This window comes from Crotalus tigris, unplaced genomic scaffold, assembly GCF_016545835.1.
Source record: "Crotalus tigris isolate CLP2741 ecotype Arizona unplaced genomic scaffold, ASM1654583v1 scf7180000017625.6296891, whole genome shotgun sequence".
NCBI classification, from domain to species: domain Eukaryota; kingdom Metazoa; phylum Chordata; class Lepidosauria; order Squamata; family Viperidae; genus Crotalus; species Crotalus tigris.
The window spans coordinates 351,723-367,509 of NW_024096520.1; the positions used below are offsets into that span (position 1 = coordinate 351,723).

General features: G+C 42.3%; 1 protein-coding gene across 4 annotated transcripts in view; it reads left to right on the forward strand.

The window, feature by feature from the left end:
- DENND5B (DENN domain containing 5B) overlaps positions 1-15,787 on the forward strand; it is a 134,489-nt gene that overhangs the window by 55,454 nt on the left and 63,248 nt on the right. For 2 of the 4 annotated variants that reach the window (XM_039333160.1, XM_039333177.1), the window contains exon 2: positions 15,294-15,359. The exons of the other annotated variants lie outside the window; for them this stretch is intronic. In XM_039333160.1, the coding sequence (XP_039189094.1) occupies positions 15,294-15,359 (66 nt within the window). The remainder of the gene's footprint in view (positions 1-15,293; positions 15,360-15,787) is intronic. 4 annotated transcript variants of the gene reach the window in all.

The following is a 15,787-nucleotide window of genomic DNA, read 5'->3' on the forward strand; positions in this document are numbered from 1 at the left end:
CGTCTTGAGTTGGTGGCTCCATTTGGAAGTTTAGAAATGTGTTATGGGCACTTTCAGAAACCATCTGCTGGATTAAGGTTATCTTTTTATTAAATGATTACCATGGCATAGATAACAGGTTTTATGTTACCATATATATAGCGCAATAGCATTTAGACATATACTACTTCATAGTGCTTTATAGCCCTCTCTAAGTGGTTTACAGAGTCAGCATTTTGCCCCCAACAATCTGGGTCTTCATTTTATAGACCTCAGAAGGATGGAAGGCTGAGTCAACCTTGAGCCGGTCAGCATCAAACTCCTGCAGTGAGCAGTGTGTTAGCCTGCAATACTGCATTCTAACCACTGCGCCGCCACAGCTCTATGTATTGTATGTATAAAATCCCCTCCTCCCAACTCAAATGCAGCTAGTCCTCAGCTTACAATCTTTCATTTAGCGACTGTTCAAAGTTAAAACAGCACCGAAAACAGTGACTTACAACTGGTCCTCATAGTTACAAACATTTCAGCTTCCCTATGGTCATGTAATCAGAATTCGGGCACTTGGCAAACAGAAGGTATTTACTATGGTTGCAGCATCTTGGGGTCATGTGATCGCCATTTGCTACCTTCCCAGCTAGCTTTCAACAAGCAAAGTCAATAGTGGATGCCAGATTCATTTAACAATTGCAGTGATTCACTTAACAACCGTGGCAAAATAAGCCACGACTCACTTAACATCTTTGCTTAGCAATAGACATTGTGGTCCTAATGGTGATTGTAAGTGTAGTGTACTGTAGTAAAATGCAGTGTGCTGATTTGGTACACTTTTTTTAAGGTTGGGTTACTCAAGTGACAATTTCTTGTGGAAACTGACAGGTTTTTGTGCTATATGTAACCTTCGTTTTAATGGGCGTTTATGTCTTACATTCAGCAGTGTCCTTCTAACCCTGGGTTGCATTTTATCCTAGTCCCTAGTTTGATTTTTAAAAAGGAAATTTGGGGTTGGAAAGTAACGCATAAAAATTGCATGATCTGACTATTTGGTAGAGACTGTAGGTGTGCTTTTGGGGGATGGGTGGTAGACTGTTTTTTCTTGTGGTACACCAAATAATAGGTTGAATGCTTGGCCATAAGAGATGCCATAAATATCCACCAGTGCTTATAAATACTATGATTATAGTTATTACCTTACATCATATATAAATTATAACATTACTATCAAAGTAGTGCAACACACCGGCTAAGAATTTGCTGTGGGTAAGTAAACCTATTCATAGCTAACGTGAGATATAAATTTGTTACATAAATGTTGGAAAGCTGGCAGAATAAATGTAGTGGATAGAATGCTGGGTTAAAATGTAGAAATCTGGGTTCAAATTCACAGTGACCAATAAGTTCAGTGGAGAAATTTGAGTTTTTTTTAAAAAGTGTGAAATAATTAATAAAAGCAGCCATAGCTCCTTACCCTCTGCTATACTCTATCTATCTATCTATCTATCTATCTATCTATCTATCTATCTATCTATCTATCTATCTATCTATCTATCTATCTATCTATCTGTGAGAATGGCCTTGGGAGCATGGCAAAGACACCAGTAAAGGGAAGGGACTAACCTTATAACACAGAAAAGTAGAATTAGGTCATCTGAATGTGTTTCCTGTCTGGTCTACCTCACAATGCTGAGATCAATTTTGCAAGTCTGAAAGCATATTCCCCCCCCCTCCCCACATTCCCTTTACAGCTGAAGAAGCTAGGAAGGATCCCTTCTGAGCCTCTTGCCACACCCACATTTCTGCTGAGGGCTAAATTGCCTTTTATTTGTCCCCTTTTCTTTGCCTCTTTGCTACATCTCCCAAGCTCATTCACACATACCATTACAGGTACTCCTCAACTGACGACTACAATTAACCCCAAAATTTCTGTTGCTAGGTGAACCATTGTTGAGTGAACTTTGCCCCATTTTAAACCTTTCTTGCCACTGTTGTTAAGTGAATCACTACAGTTGTTAAGTTAGTAAGACAGATGTTAAGTGAACCTGGCTTCCCCATTGACTTTGCTTGTCAGAAGGTTACAAAAAGTGATCCCGACACACCGTAACCTTCATAAATATGAGTCAGTTGCCAAGCTTCTGAATTTTGATCATGTGACCATGGGGATGCTGCAACAGTCATAAGTGTGAAAAAAGGTCATAAATAACTTTTCAGTACTGTTGTAACTTTGAATGATGATTAAATGAACTGTTGTAAGTTGAGGACTTACCTATACAGTAACATATCTATAGAGGGTATGAAACTCATTCCTGTCTGCAACTCTTTAAACTAGCTCTGTCTTTTCCTGGCATCAGTTGCAGACAGTTATTACATTTATACTCCTTTCTATAATGGGCTATCCTTTCCCCTTTGAATCTGAAGTACTCCTCAGACTTCTTGTAAAGGTTTTAGTAAAAACAATCCCCATGAATTCCCTTTTTTCTTTCCAGTTTTTGATTAATTAAGGGGAAGTTAATTAAGCTATTACTTGTAATTAATTTAAATTTAATTAAGGGAAAAACATTATTTTAGTATGGAAGCCTGTTTTAGCATTGACAGATTATGGGGCTCTACAACTAACAATTTTATTTTACTTGTATTAATGTTTTGTTTACCCTACCCAACTCTCAATAAATATGGACAATTCACAGACAAAAACAGAGAACAGTAAAACAATATACTGATAATACCAAAGATGGCACAGACTAGGAACAAGCCACCCAAAGTCACCCTATAGGGAAGATGGGCGGCATAAAAATTTAATAAATAAAATAAATAAATAATCAAAGCAAACTTCTATTAACCCGAAGAGGCTTCAGTCACCCTTGCCCAAGGCTTGGGCAAAGGACCAGGTCTTAAAGGTACCTGCAAAGTGAGGGCTATCTGGTTATCTGGGAAAATCCCATCCATCCATCCATCCATCCATCCAATACTTACGAATAAAAAATAATGAAAAGGAGAAGCATGTCCCACTATCAGGAATGTTATTAATATTTTTTGTTTAACTGAGCATCTCTGTATTGATGTTAACACCTGAAAACTACATTTATGTTTCTTACATTTCCTTACTCCTGTGAAGTTCATTATGTTAACTGTCTAGCACCATCTTAAAAATAGCTGAGCTGTCAATGGGCAGTTACTATTGAATTCTCTTTAATTTTTAGAAATCAGTAAAGGGACAAGCAGATGGCTCAGTGTGTCTATATTTAATCCGTTTGGCAGGAAGCCTAATGTAACAACTCACTTTGTATTAATACAAGCTTAGGTTCAGATCATCTCCCCCACCCCCATCCCCACAAAATTATTACATTTGCAAAATCTGTCGCAGTTAGTAGTATTATAAACATTTACAATCCTGAAAGGGGTTTCCTTAAGTGCATTGTGTGTACAGCAATATATTATCTGAAGAGATGGACAAATTTCTATGTTTATTTCAAACCCAGAAATATTATCTTTTAGAATATGTATTTAGATGTCTAGTTTTTTTCCTGGCGCACCTTTTCAGTTATTTATGTGCATGAAGGCAAATCTGCATTAACAGGTATTCTCATACAACCTAGAATTTTATGAAAAGTTTAATCATATTGTTAGCATTGTTCTATTGGCGATTAGTGATATTTTTTCTGCTAGCAGTCTGTGGTTCAGAAACTGAGTTCTTGATATTAAGGTTAGTGTTTGAGTTCACAGATAACCTTAAGCAATAGCAAATAGTTAAGAACCAAGAAGCCAGACGTTGTGGGTTGCAAACCATTATGTCTTACCATGTGTGAACCCAGTTATATATGACTTGTTCAAATCATGGTTAAACCATATTCATTTTTCATGATGAGTACTTCCTAATGGGTGTTTAGAGTCTTTCAGAGCATTATAAATGTATAAAAGAGTCATGTTGTAGAGCAGGGGTGTCAAGCTCGCAACGTCACGTGACGTGTCATGATGTATCACGGCTTTTTTGCGATTGCTGGCAATGAGGTGGGTGCTGTTTCGCATGACGCATCCAGCGTGCGGGCCAGCAGTTTGACACCCCTGTTGTAGAGTGAGATGGACAGCATATACATTTAATAAATCTATTTTCCACAGATTTAAAGTTAGATTGTCTTCTAGTTTTAGTCTTCTTAAAATGAGTATATTGGATAGATTTGCACATTGTACTAAACTTTAAAGTAGCTTCTTTAGTTTCGAATAGTACAATAAGTGAACTTAGTCACAGAAATTTGTAAATCATGGTTTAGGTTTAATCAGGTATTTAAACAATGGCTTGTTCAATAAATTATACTTAAGGCAAATCATGGGACAGGAGTACAGTAGTGCTTAAAAGTTTGTGAATCCTTTTGAGTAGTCAATATTTATGACCTAATAACAAGATCTGTCATCCATAAAGTCCTAAAAGTAGATGAAGAAAATCTACTTAATTGTTGATCAGTCTTGCATAGCAGCTTGGGGGAGGGGGAATTTTAACCCATTCTTCCTTATGGAACACCTTCAGCTCACAGACGTTGGTGGACTTCCTCATGCGAACTGCCCACTTGAGGTCTTTCTACAACTTTTCTGTAGGATTAAAGACAGGACTTTGACTAGGCCAGGAATTCTGGGAGTTGAAGTCCACGAGTTGTAAAAGAGCCACGGTTGCCTACCCCTGGACTAGGCCATTTCAAGAATTAACCTTGTTCTAGTTTAACCATTCTTTGATCCTACAACTTGTGTATTTTGGGTTGTTGTGTTGTTGCATTTCTTTGAGCTTTCAGCTGATATTTTTCTGTAGAATTTACTGGTACAATTCAAGATTCATAGTTTCATCCATGATGGCAAGTCTTTTCAACTATCTCCCAGTTACAAAAAGTGTCTCATATGTAGTTTGTAAGGAAAGAGGTGTATATGAACAAGCCTTTGGAGTTGCTTTTTTAAACCTGTGTTAAAGATTTTGGTTTTAAACACTTCCTACTAGATTTATAAAAGTGAAAAAGAATTGACAATTGTGCTTGAATTCACACCCCAGGTTGTAACATTCATGCATAGAGAATCTGATTCTTAGAACAAACTCTGAATAGTAGTTTAAGTTTAAGAAATGACAAGAAATACTCTGGCTTGTGAGCTTTTTTAATGATTTTTGTTTGGTTACACTATACAAAAACTGAAGAGTAGATAATGCCGGGATTATTCCTGCCTTGTTATCTGCTCTACACTTTTCTGAAAAGTTAGTGCGTTGATCACAAAAATCCTTATGTGTGGTAATGGCTGGCACACACCATGCAAAATCATGGTTTCTAGCTCACCCAACACCCTAACTCTAAAAGAACAAATACCTCATTTATTATATTGCAAAATCCTTGGACTTCAGCCCTTCATCACATGGTCATGACATTGTCATGTGTTACATGCCTGCAGATGCTTCTGATGTTTGGAGGAATTTGGAACAGTGAAGTCAGAGTAGAGATGATGAGCAGCAGACATACACTATGATAATTACCTGATTACCAGTGGCTATAGATAAAATAGCCGAGCATATTAGAAACACTCTTGCATTAGTGACATAAAAGCAAATGTGCTAAAAATAATGTTCTAATCAAGCCATATTTCTTGCAGGCCTGGAAGATTCAGAAGGGATCATTATAGTCTATTATGGTGTATGATTTATCCATAATGCTAAGTGGTAAATCATGGTTGGATTCATGAATTGTGCTTAACCAAAGTGGGCAAACCATAGATTGGCTTAACGTGTTTTACAGATTTTATATCTCGGGATGTGGAATGGGATATATATTATATACCCATGTTAATGGCATATATATTAGTGGCAAAGTATATTCGTCTAGAAACATGAAATATAAATTCATACATATAGAAATAAAATATGCCTTGCACACTGAAGTTTTTAATTCTAGGTCCTTGGAGTTCCAGGTAGGTGTAAAAAAGGTCAGACTGGAAATTTTGGATAGCTACTTTCTCCAGCATAGGAGATGGACAATCCACCAATGGGTTAGCTCTGTCTTCCTGCCCATTAGACTAAGTCAGTCAAACTTGCCACGCAGGTCCTGGACCAGGCACACCCAGTCTTGACTTCGTCTCCAGCCCAGGCGGACGTGTCAAGTTTGGCTCCATACTTTCTTCCTCATCCTAGGTGAGAGTGGAGGCCTTCGCTCTCTCACCCCCTCATTTTGTTGCGGCGTTGGGATCAGTGCCTCAGCCGGGAAACCCCCCTTCAGCCCCCCTGCTAGAGTGCTCAGGCTTCTTCTTCACTCGGTGAGATCGGAAGCTTCCGATCTCCCCCTCTGGGATCAGTGCCTAAGCCAGAAAACCCCCTCAGCTCTCCTGCATTCTTTGGAAGCCGCGTGGCCGCCGTCGCCACCATTCTTCTTCTCATTGCCTCAGCCTACCACTGTTGCCTGGCTTGCTATTAAGTGCGAACATATTCATTGGCTATTCCCCCCCTTACGATTCAGAGGGGGCAGCGGTGACCATGATTGCCATTTTGCACGGCCTACATAGCTGAGAGGCCTATGCCTTATTGAAGGCCTGGACCTGGTGGCAACTCTGGTTTCCAAATTCAGGAGTGAGGGTTCAGGCATTGCGACTGAGGCCTCCCTCCCGTCATCTCAACACACATACAATTCATTCTCTAAGTGAAGCTTATCACAACTCAGTAGGGTGTCTTACAGAAGTCATCCAATAGACCTAACTTCCTATACACAGGCCTCGACTGGTGCCTCACTCCTCACCTGGCCACCACTAAGTGGGCTGTGCGTGTGCTGGCTGTCATCACACATGTGATTTTGCTGCCTCCGCAGGTCAACCCGCCGCGTGAACGTGCTGACACTCACCAACCTCTGGCCTTGTCACCACCTAGCGTTCTACAAGCAAGCTGGCTATCATCACATGTGATTTTGCTACAGCCGTAGATACAACCGGTCCACCAACAGGCAGTCACCGGTCAGGTAGCCAGGGGAGAAGAGTGGATCAAGCATCCATCTGCTCCAACTGTAATAGCCTAATCCGCTAGAGGGTCTTGTCACAAACTGTACTTGGCTCCATAGACCTGAGTTCCCTCTCAGCACTATCTGAGATATCTCACTGTGTGATGGAGGACACTTCGGTGCCCCAATCTCAAGGTGCCATCTCTCCGCCCGTTAGTCAAAAGAGTCGCAAGTCCTCCAAGCAGGAGGCGACTGGCAAGATCAAGGCCAAGGCAAAGACCATTTTGGGAAGGAAACCTTCCAAGCTGGCAGAGAAACAGGCTAGCAGGAGGCACCAGGCATTGGAAAAGGAATTTTCCAAAGCGCAGAGGCAGGGGAGGGCAGAGTCAAAGCAGACAGAGACCTTGGTCTTTGAGTTACCACTGGGGCCCTCCACCTCTGCTCAGGGGGTCTGGTCCCCACAGGGAATTCCCACACACATCCCTCCCTCTGGGGAGGTCTACAACCCAGACACCTACCCGGCACCATCAGCATCCTGAACCCCACAGTCGGGTCCAGAGGCCACTTACACTCCCACAGCTGCTGGATAGCTGAGCCTCCAGGAGCCCTTTCCACCGAGCAACTTCAGGCTCTGATTTCACAGGCAGTCGACCAGGCTTTCACTGTCAGGTCTTATCCGATGCCTAGGCCAGAGTCGGTTGCATCCATGACCCCATCATATTTTCCCCAATCTGGAGCACCCGAGTAACAGGGTTCTCCCTCACCGCCCCAGTCCTCCCATAGTAGGGCCTCTTCCCCTGCGGAGCATGATCAAACTGACATCCCATGTTGGAGGAGGAGGACCAGCCCCCCGATCCCCTGCCATTTGGGGGTCTCTTTAATCCGGCCCTCTTCTTGCCCCTGTTTCGTAAGGCCAGCATCACTGCTGACATAGGTCCTGATCTGATTCCTCAGCCAGGCCCATCAACTAGTTCAGACCCAAATCTGGTGTTTTCTGAGCCCATCATGACTCAGCACCACGTCCCCTGTCCCCCTCTTTTCTTGAATGCCATTCGCAAACAATGGGTTTCACCCGGCACCTTCCCTTCCCTGGGAGGCACAGACAGGAAACTGTTCAGTGCAGCACGGGACTTGGCTGAGGCTCTTGAGGTGCCAACGGTAGATGAACCCTTGACCCCTCTCTTGTCTTCGTCAGCGGTGTCGGGGGATTTGGCCGAGGCGCTGAAGGCTGAGGACAAGAGATGGAAATTGACCTTCCGCAGGACCCACTAGGCTGCAGCATGGGCGGTAAGAGCGGCCACTGCGCTTCTTTCTTTGCCAGGACCTCTGTCCTCTGGCTCCGTCAACTCCAAGCCAGGATCCCTCAGGAGGAGTCACGTACGCAACGAGAACTGAGTAAACTGGTTGCGGCATCAGAGTACATCTCTGATGCATCATTGCATTCGGCCAGATTTTCTTCCAGGACCATAGCCTCCAATGTCACAGCACGATGCCTACTGTGGCTCAAGCATTGGCAGGTAGACGCCAAGTCCAAGTGGCGTTTGGCTACGGCTCCTTATCAGGGTGGTCAGCTGTTCGGAGAGGCCCTAGAATTTTATTTGACCGAAAATAAGGACAAGCAGAAAGTCATGACCCACCTCAGCAGGCAGGCTGACAGATGTTCTAATCCGTATGCCCGCAGGCAGTCCTTTCAGTCAGGAACAGGTTCGGGTGCCACACAGCCCCCCCGCTTCTTCCCAGCCAGATAGGACCGCCTGCCCAACAGATCGGGCTCTAGACCCATACAGCAGTCCCAGGGCAAACTGCCCTTTCGGGGGGTGTTATCCTTTTAGAACAGTGGTTCTCAACCTTTCTAATGCTGCGACCCCATAATACAGTTCCCCATGTTGTGATGACCCCCAATCACTTATACATCACCGGTGCCAGGGGTGTGGCCAAAGAAAAGGGGGAAAAATGGCGGACAGCCTTGTTTGGCGACCCCCGTGAAATGGTCATTCGACCCCAAATGGGGTCCCGACCCACAGGTTGAGAACCACTGTTTTAGAAGGTCCAAGTGACTCTTCAAAAACGCCTCCCATAGGTGGTAGACTTTCCCTATTCGCCCACCAATGGGAAGCCACCACCCAGACTCCTGGGTCCTCCAAACCAACCATTATGGTCTATCCCTGGAATTCCTATCCCACCCTCCGGGGTGCTTCATTTCCTGCCCGCAATCAAAAACCCAGTGAAAAAGGGCCTCAGGCACGGCGATTTGACATCTCTTGGAAATAAGGGCCATAGAACTGGTGCCAGCTGGTCAACAGGGGAGGGGTTTCTACTCCATCCTCTTTGTAGTCCGCAAGGCTCCTGGGGGATGGAGGGTGATTCTCGACCTCAAGGGTCTGCACTCGCATATCACGTACAAAAAATTCAAGAAGCAAATGCTTCAGTCAATGTTGGGCAGCGTACGAAAGGGAGACTTCCTGATGTCCATAGACCTCACGGAAATGTACCCCCACATTCCCATCCTCCCTGACCACTGGCAATTTGTCAGGTTCTGTTATATGGGCCATCATTTTCAGTACAGAGCCCTGCTGTTCGGCCTTTCGTCAGCTCCAAGGGTGTTTACCAAAATCCTGGCAGTGCTTGCTGCACACTTGAGACGGGTACCGGTACACATTCAATGCTATCTGGACGACATTCTTATCCAGTCGACCTCCTTTTCAGCCGCCCAGTTGGACCTGGTGCTGTCCATCAGGATCCTCCAGGACCACAGGTTCTCGGTGAACTTTCAAAAGAGCCACACAGTTCCTTCGACCCATCTCCTGCACCTGGGGGCCATCATAAACTTGGACCGTTGTCAAGTCTACCTCTCCCCGGACCATCAGGACAACATCCGAGCCCTGGTCCTCAAGGTCCACAGAGAGCGTGTAGTGTCCCTGGCCGCTCTTTCCTAGTTTCTGGGAAAGATGATATCGTGCATAGCGATTGTACCTTGGGCCAGACTTCATTCCAGGAACCTCCAGTGGTTCCTGCTCCCTTTCCAGAGGTTGGGCACCTGCTCCTCCAACCAAAAGGTAAGGGTCCCTCCCCAGACTTTGCGGTCTCTCAGGTAGTGGTCTTCACTAGTGGTAGCCAGAGGATCGTTCTTCAAGGAACCTGTTCGGCTCACACTTACGACAGATGCCAGTCTGTTCAGCTAGGGAGCGCACCTTCAATCGCAGTTGGCTCAGGGGCGGTGGTCCCGGTCAAACCTGAGGCACAACATCAATTGGTTGGAGCTCAGAGCCATACATCTAGCTCTCCACCACTTCCGCAACAGGGTTGCGAGGCAACACGTGCTGGTCCTCATGGATAATGTGGCGGCAAAAGCCCATGTGAACCGGCAGGGGGGTATCCGTTCCAGGACCCTCATGGCCGAGGCCCAGCTTCTAGGCTCCTGGGCAGAGACCAACCTCGCCTCCATCAGGGCCAACCACATCTCAGGGGAGGCGAACTGACAGGCAGACTTCTTGAGCAGGTCAACACTGGACCACTCAGAATGGTGCCTGCACCTGGACCTTTTCAGGGAGATATTAGACAGGTTTGGGCTACCGGTCATAGACCTGTTCGCCTCTCTAGCGAACTCCCAATTCCCGAGATTCTTCTCCCGATTCCCGTCTCTTGGGGCGGAGAGAGCGGATGCTCTTCGAGGTCCATGGCCGGAGGGCCTGCTTTATGCATTTCCTCCTCTCCCTCTGATTCTGGCAGTGATACGCAAACTCCTACAGGAGAGTGTGGAGGTGCTTCTCGTAGCTCCATATTGGCCTCGGAGACGCTGGCCCTGACTGTTTCCCTCCGACAGGGACAATGAGGCTTTGGTATGTCCCATTGGTGGATTCTCCATCTCCTATGCTAGAGAAGGGGCGTTGTCTTACCTGAACGCCTTTTCTCAGCATGGAGATGGAGTATCCACTCCCCCCTTAGGCTTTGTCAGGGCCAGTGTTAGAGGTCTGGGAGCCAACACGTTGGACTGTCGTCAATAGCTTTCACCCTCATCAAGACTGGGTGTGTCCTGTTCCAGGACGGTCGTGGCAAGTTTGATTGACTTAGTCTAATGGTCAGGAAGAGAGAGCTAACCCATTGGTGGATTCTCCATCTCCATGCTGAGAAAAGGCGTTCAGGTAAGACAACGCCCCATCACAGTTATGAAAACAAGTAGTCTGATCTGATATGAAGAAGCTGCCAATGCTATTTCCTAGGATAAGATTGTAATAATTTCTTTTTAAAAAAATGCTTGGTACATAACTAATATACAAAATCTAGGTATTTATAACTAAGCATGGTGTACAACCAATGGAATCCTGTACTAGCAATCTTTGCTTAGAAAGCATGGCTGCCATTTAGCCTAAAGAAAAAGCTCTCTTGGTTTCATGTACATTTGACATGTAAAAAAGAGAGCCTTGAGGCTAAAAGTATATTACACTCTCTTCCAGAATTAGAATTCTGAAAATGTCAGTTTTGCCCTTAAAGAAATCTGAACTAGCTTGCAGCCAGCATTCAAAATGCACATGGTTGTGTGTGGCTGAAGTCAATATGCTTGTATATGTGCATGAATGAAGTGGAACAATTGGAAATCATGCATATGATTTGTACTGTAATGGAGCTTTTGGTTCCCTAAGGCAAAACAAAATTTACACAGTTTCCCAATTTCTCTGCCTCAATAATGTGCTTAGATAGCTGCTGCTATGAATACTATGAAATGTTGAAATCATAGGTCTTCTATCTCTTTGGGGAATTGCTTCTATTTGTTAAGGTTGCTTTCATGTGAATGCTGTCTACAGATGTGCTGCTCTTTGACTGTGCAGCTGTAAAGCTAAGGAAACAGACGGGCACTAACTCAGTTGAAATTGAGGCTGGCTTAATTGTCTCTGATGAATTTTATTTTTAACATAGCATTCTTGTAATCAAGCAAATTTAAAGATTACAGAGGACATTTATCCATACACATGTAAATGCATATTGCCTGACAAAAAGGGATAACCTGCCAATCATCTCCTCTAACACCTTCGATAAAACCAAGAACTTAAGGCTTAATGAAGGATCTGTATTTGAAAATATTTGCGACTCTTGTCCCTCAAGCAGTATTTGCAGGTCTCAACTGAGAATATCTCAGTTCTGTGTAAAAGCTAATCAGAATAGAAGGACTTGCATTAATTAGATCTCGGAGGCCCATAAACTGTTTTTGTCTTGTAGTACCAGTGTGATACCCTCTGCAGTGCAGGTTTATTATGCTGCATTTTTAACCATCTATCTTTGCCTTTGGTTAGTTGGCTTGTTTAAAATATATGGATAGAAAATGGCACTGTTATTTTATTAGTCTGGCTTCAGCTAATGATGACATTATAAATTGACGTTTTTGAGCTAGACAAAACCCTCCTGAAAATGCTTGCTTTTTTTTTTTTTTTTTTTTTTTGAGGATTTGTGCCTTTCAATGAAGGATGTAGCCCTTTGTGGGAGATATACATCTACGGTATCTGTCTTCACTGCTGTCTATAATATCTGAGAAGGTTCGTGAAGGGAAATTCACTAGAGGTAGCTTCGTTTTGGCTAGATTCTGGCTAAATCCACTAGAGGTAGCTCATATTGGCTAAGATTCTTGCATTGCACCAATTCATAATTGCTTGCATTTGAGTCAGGGTGGAATATAAACCTAACCATTGTGGTTGGTAAACATGGTATTAGGTGTTAAAAACTCATCAGGACTTGTTCAATAAACCATGGGTAAAGCAAACCCAGGCTAATATGATGAATCAGCTGCCGATTATCTTCTTTCGAACTATATCAATTAAACTGCATTCTCTGTTAAAATTGTGTTAATACTGTACACAGGAGAGACAAAATGCTCTCTGGAAGATGTTAATGTAGATTAAAGTTGACAGTCTTTAGTTTTAGCTGTGTTGTCAATTAGCCTGGTAGCTTAAAAAGTAGATGTTCTTCTGAGATTAAAAGGTAGGTTGAAAAATGAGTATTCACATTTAGGAAAGAAAACTTATAACCTTTCCTCCGTTCTTCTTTTCCTTCCAAACGTATAAATTGCTTTGAAGTCTTGGAAGAAAAATATGTTTTGCAAGTACATCATATAAATAAGCAATTTTGTTCCTCTTTCATTCCTCTTTTGTTCTAGTTGCTATTCAGAATTGTAATCAAGTATTTATTCTGCATTATATTATTACTTCCATTGCATCTTCTGAGTGTATGATATTGTTCTGACATTTACCAACACCATTTTATTTTTAGTTGTTGCAAAGGTGTGCAGATTCTTTGTCCTCTATGTTCAATCAGGGCACTATAGCTGCTTCTGGATCAAAATCATACATATTTATACTTATTAATTTCAAATTTTAGTATGAACTTCTTTTTGCTAAACATTTTTAACAAAAATAAATACTGAGATACATTGGAACTAAATCCGGATATGGCAGGGGAAAGCAGATGTGATTAAAGCAAAAAGAAGGAAGATTAATATTTCAGATCTGTCCAGAGTTGTTTGTGTATGTGTGTAATATTTTGTACTTCACACTCTAAACCTACCAGCTCCTGGGGAAACCTTACCTTTTTTAAAATAATGATTTTAACCAATTCCATCCAGCCTTAAAAATACAAAGCTTTCATTTTTACCTTTCAAAATGTTTCCCATGGCATTATGAGTAGGCTTTTTTTGTTGTTTTTAATAAATACTTAAATCATCTTTTGTTGTTATTTATTTTAACATTACATCTCCTGGGCCAGTTCAGATGATGGCATTGCCAACTACAACAAAACCAGCTGCCAAAGATAGGGATGTGAAATTGATGCTTTTTCTTTCTAAACACGTGCAAATAATTTCCAGAACACTGGCTGCTGAGGATCTTCTTTGCCAGAATGAAATAGGCTGGTTAACACTACCTTCTGTCTTCTAACAATTTCCCTTTCCCAATCAGGGCTCAGAGATGGGAAACTGTTTTTGAGAAAGTTGTAATTTTCAGAAATTTCTCCTATATTCCTTGATTCACTGCTGAGTCAAGTGGAGAAGCTCACTGCTTCCTTATTCCATTTCTTAATAATACCCTTTCCCCAATCTTGTATGTCTTCCTGTTTTCTTGACTGACAGCTCCTATCATTCCCAGCCTGTACCCATGTTGACTGGAGTTGATGAGAGTTGTAGACAAGTAGACAGAGAGCATCAGGTTGGGGAAATTGCTTCAGGTTGGAGGATCCCAAGGACACCTGTGTCTTCCCTGAAAATGGTCCCTGAATTGTAAATTTCAGTGTGATGTCAGAAGAAATAATTGAATATATGAAGAGTAATTCTATTAACTGTGTTTAATTGATTTAACATTAATTAAATGAAATTAAATGTTTTCTGACTTTCTCAACTTGTTGATACATAATACCATACATTAAAAAGCCAGGTACCTCCCAGCTACATCAAGGTAGTGTTCCCCTGTCATTATACCCCACATGACCAATCAACAAACAAATAAAAAAATGGATTCCAGTGTTTGATAGATCTTCCAGTTTACATCAAACATGGTGGCTTTACACCCTACAGCAGGGAATGCCAAGCTGCCATGAAGAACTGAATGGAAATAACTGGCCTCAACCTAATTACAGTTGGATGTAATTTTTTTGTGCAATACATATATAGAAATGCTCACTTGAAGGAGTGATATTGGAATTGGCCCTTGGGATCTTCCACTACCATCTGCCTGACATGGGTAAAACATAAGACCATTTGTGGACTGGCAGCGGGCTGCAGCTTTCCAGAAACTGAGCAGGATGCAGGCAGCACACGAAACCATGCCCCCTCCGGTCCATGAAAAAAGCCTCTTTCCAAGGAACCGGTCCCTGGTGCCCAAAAGGTTGGGGGCTGCTGGCCTAAACAATTCCAAATTTCTAGATGTTTCTGGAATTGCTCTTTTCATCTCACTAAAGATTTACTGGAGAATTCTTGGGTAGACTAAAGAACTTTTTATGAGCTCCGAAGAAGTGCATTGGAGTATCTGTCCTAGCTTCATTGGGAAGCTAGAATAGATAGCTGTACTTTAATTCATTTGAAGATGATTTGAATGTATTACACAAACATGAATCTTGATCAGTCACCCTTCTTAATCATATGAAATGCCATATCCATGTTCAACAGGAGGCAAGTTAAATTTTCCTTTCCCATCAACAGATACTCAAATGGCACCTAGGTTATTAAATGTGTTTGCACATGTCACTAACATTCATTGTCCTGCCTCTTTTTCATAACCAGCAGTAGAAATACTACTGCTAATTTCATTATCCATGTTTCTTTCTTTTTCAAAAATTATGCAGTTTCCGTTCATTTTGTTCATACATACTTTTTGTTTCTGTTATGTTATGTAGTCTTATACCAGTGGCTAGAAGCCGACCGCCATGGCAGGAATTCAGATACTGCAAAAAGAACATCAGGTAAAAATAAACATTAAAAAATGGGGGTTTTGCTAATTTTAACTACAGGCTTTCAGTATCCATTTCCATCTTTTCATTAAATTCTATTCATTGATTATTTACTTTAATTATTTTAATCAGCAGCTATCATCTTTTTCCTGGGGAGGTCTAAATTAGTAAACTAACTGCCATGTGCTTTTTGTTCCCTTACCAGTTCTAAATACATACACACATTTTAGTTTTACTCAGGGATTTTTGTACTTCATGCTGTTAATGGTTTGCTTAATAATGGCCTATGGAAGCCACAATTGGCTGATTCCCCATACCAGGCCCAACCATAAACCCAAATCATAGTGCTTGTGATTTAATACTTTTAAGCCAAACCCCAGTAAACCATATTTTAGCTGATATGAACCTATCTAATGTTAGAATTATGTGTTTTATTTTGT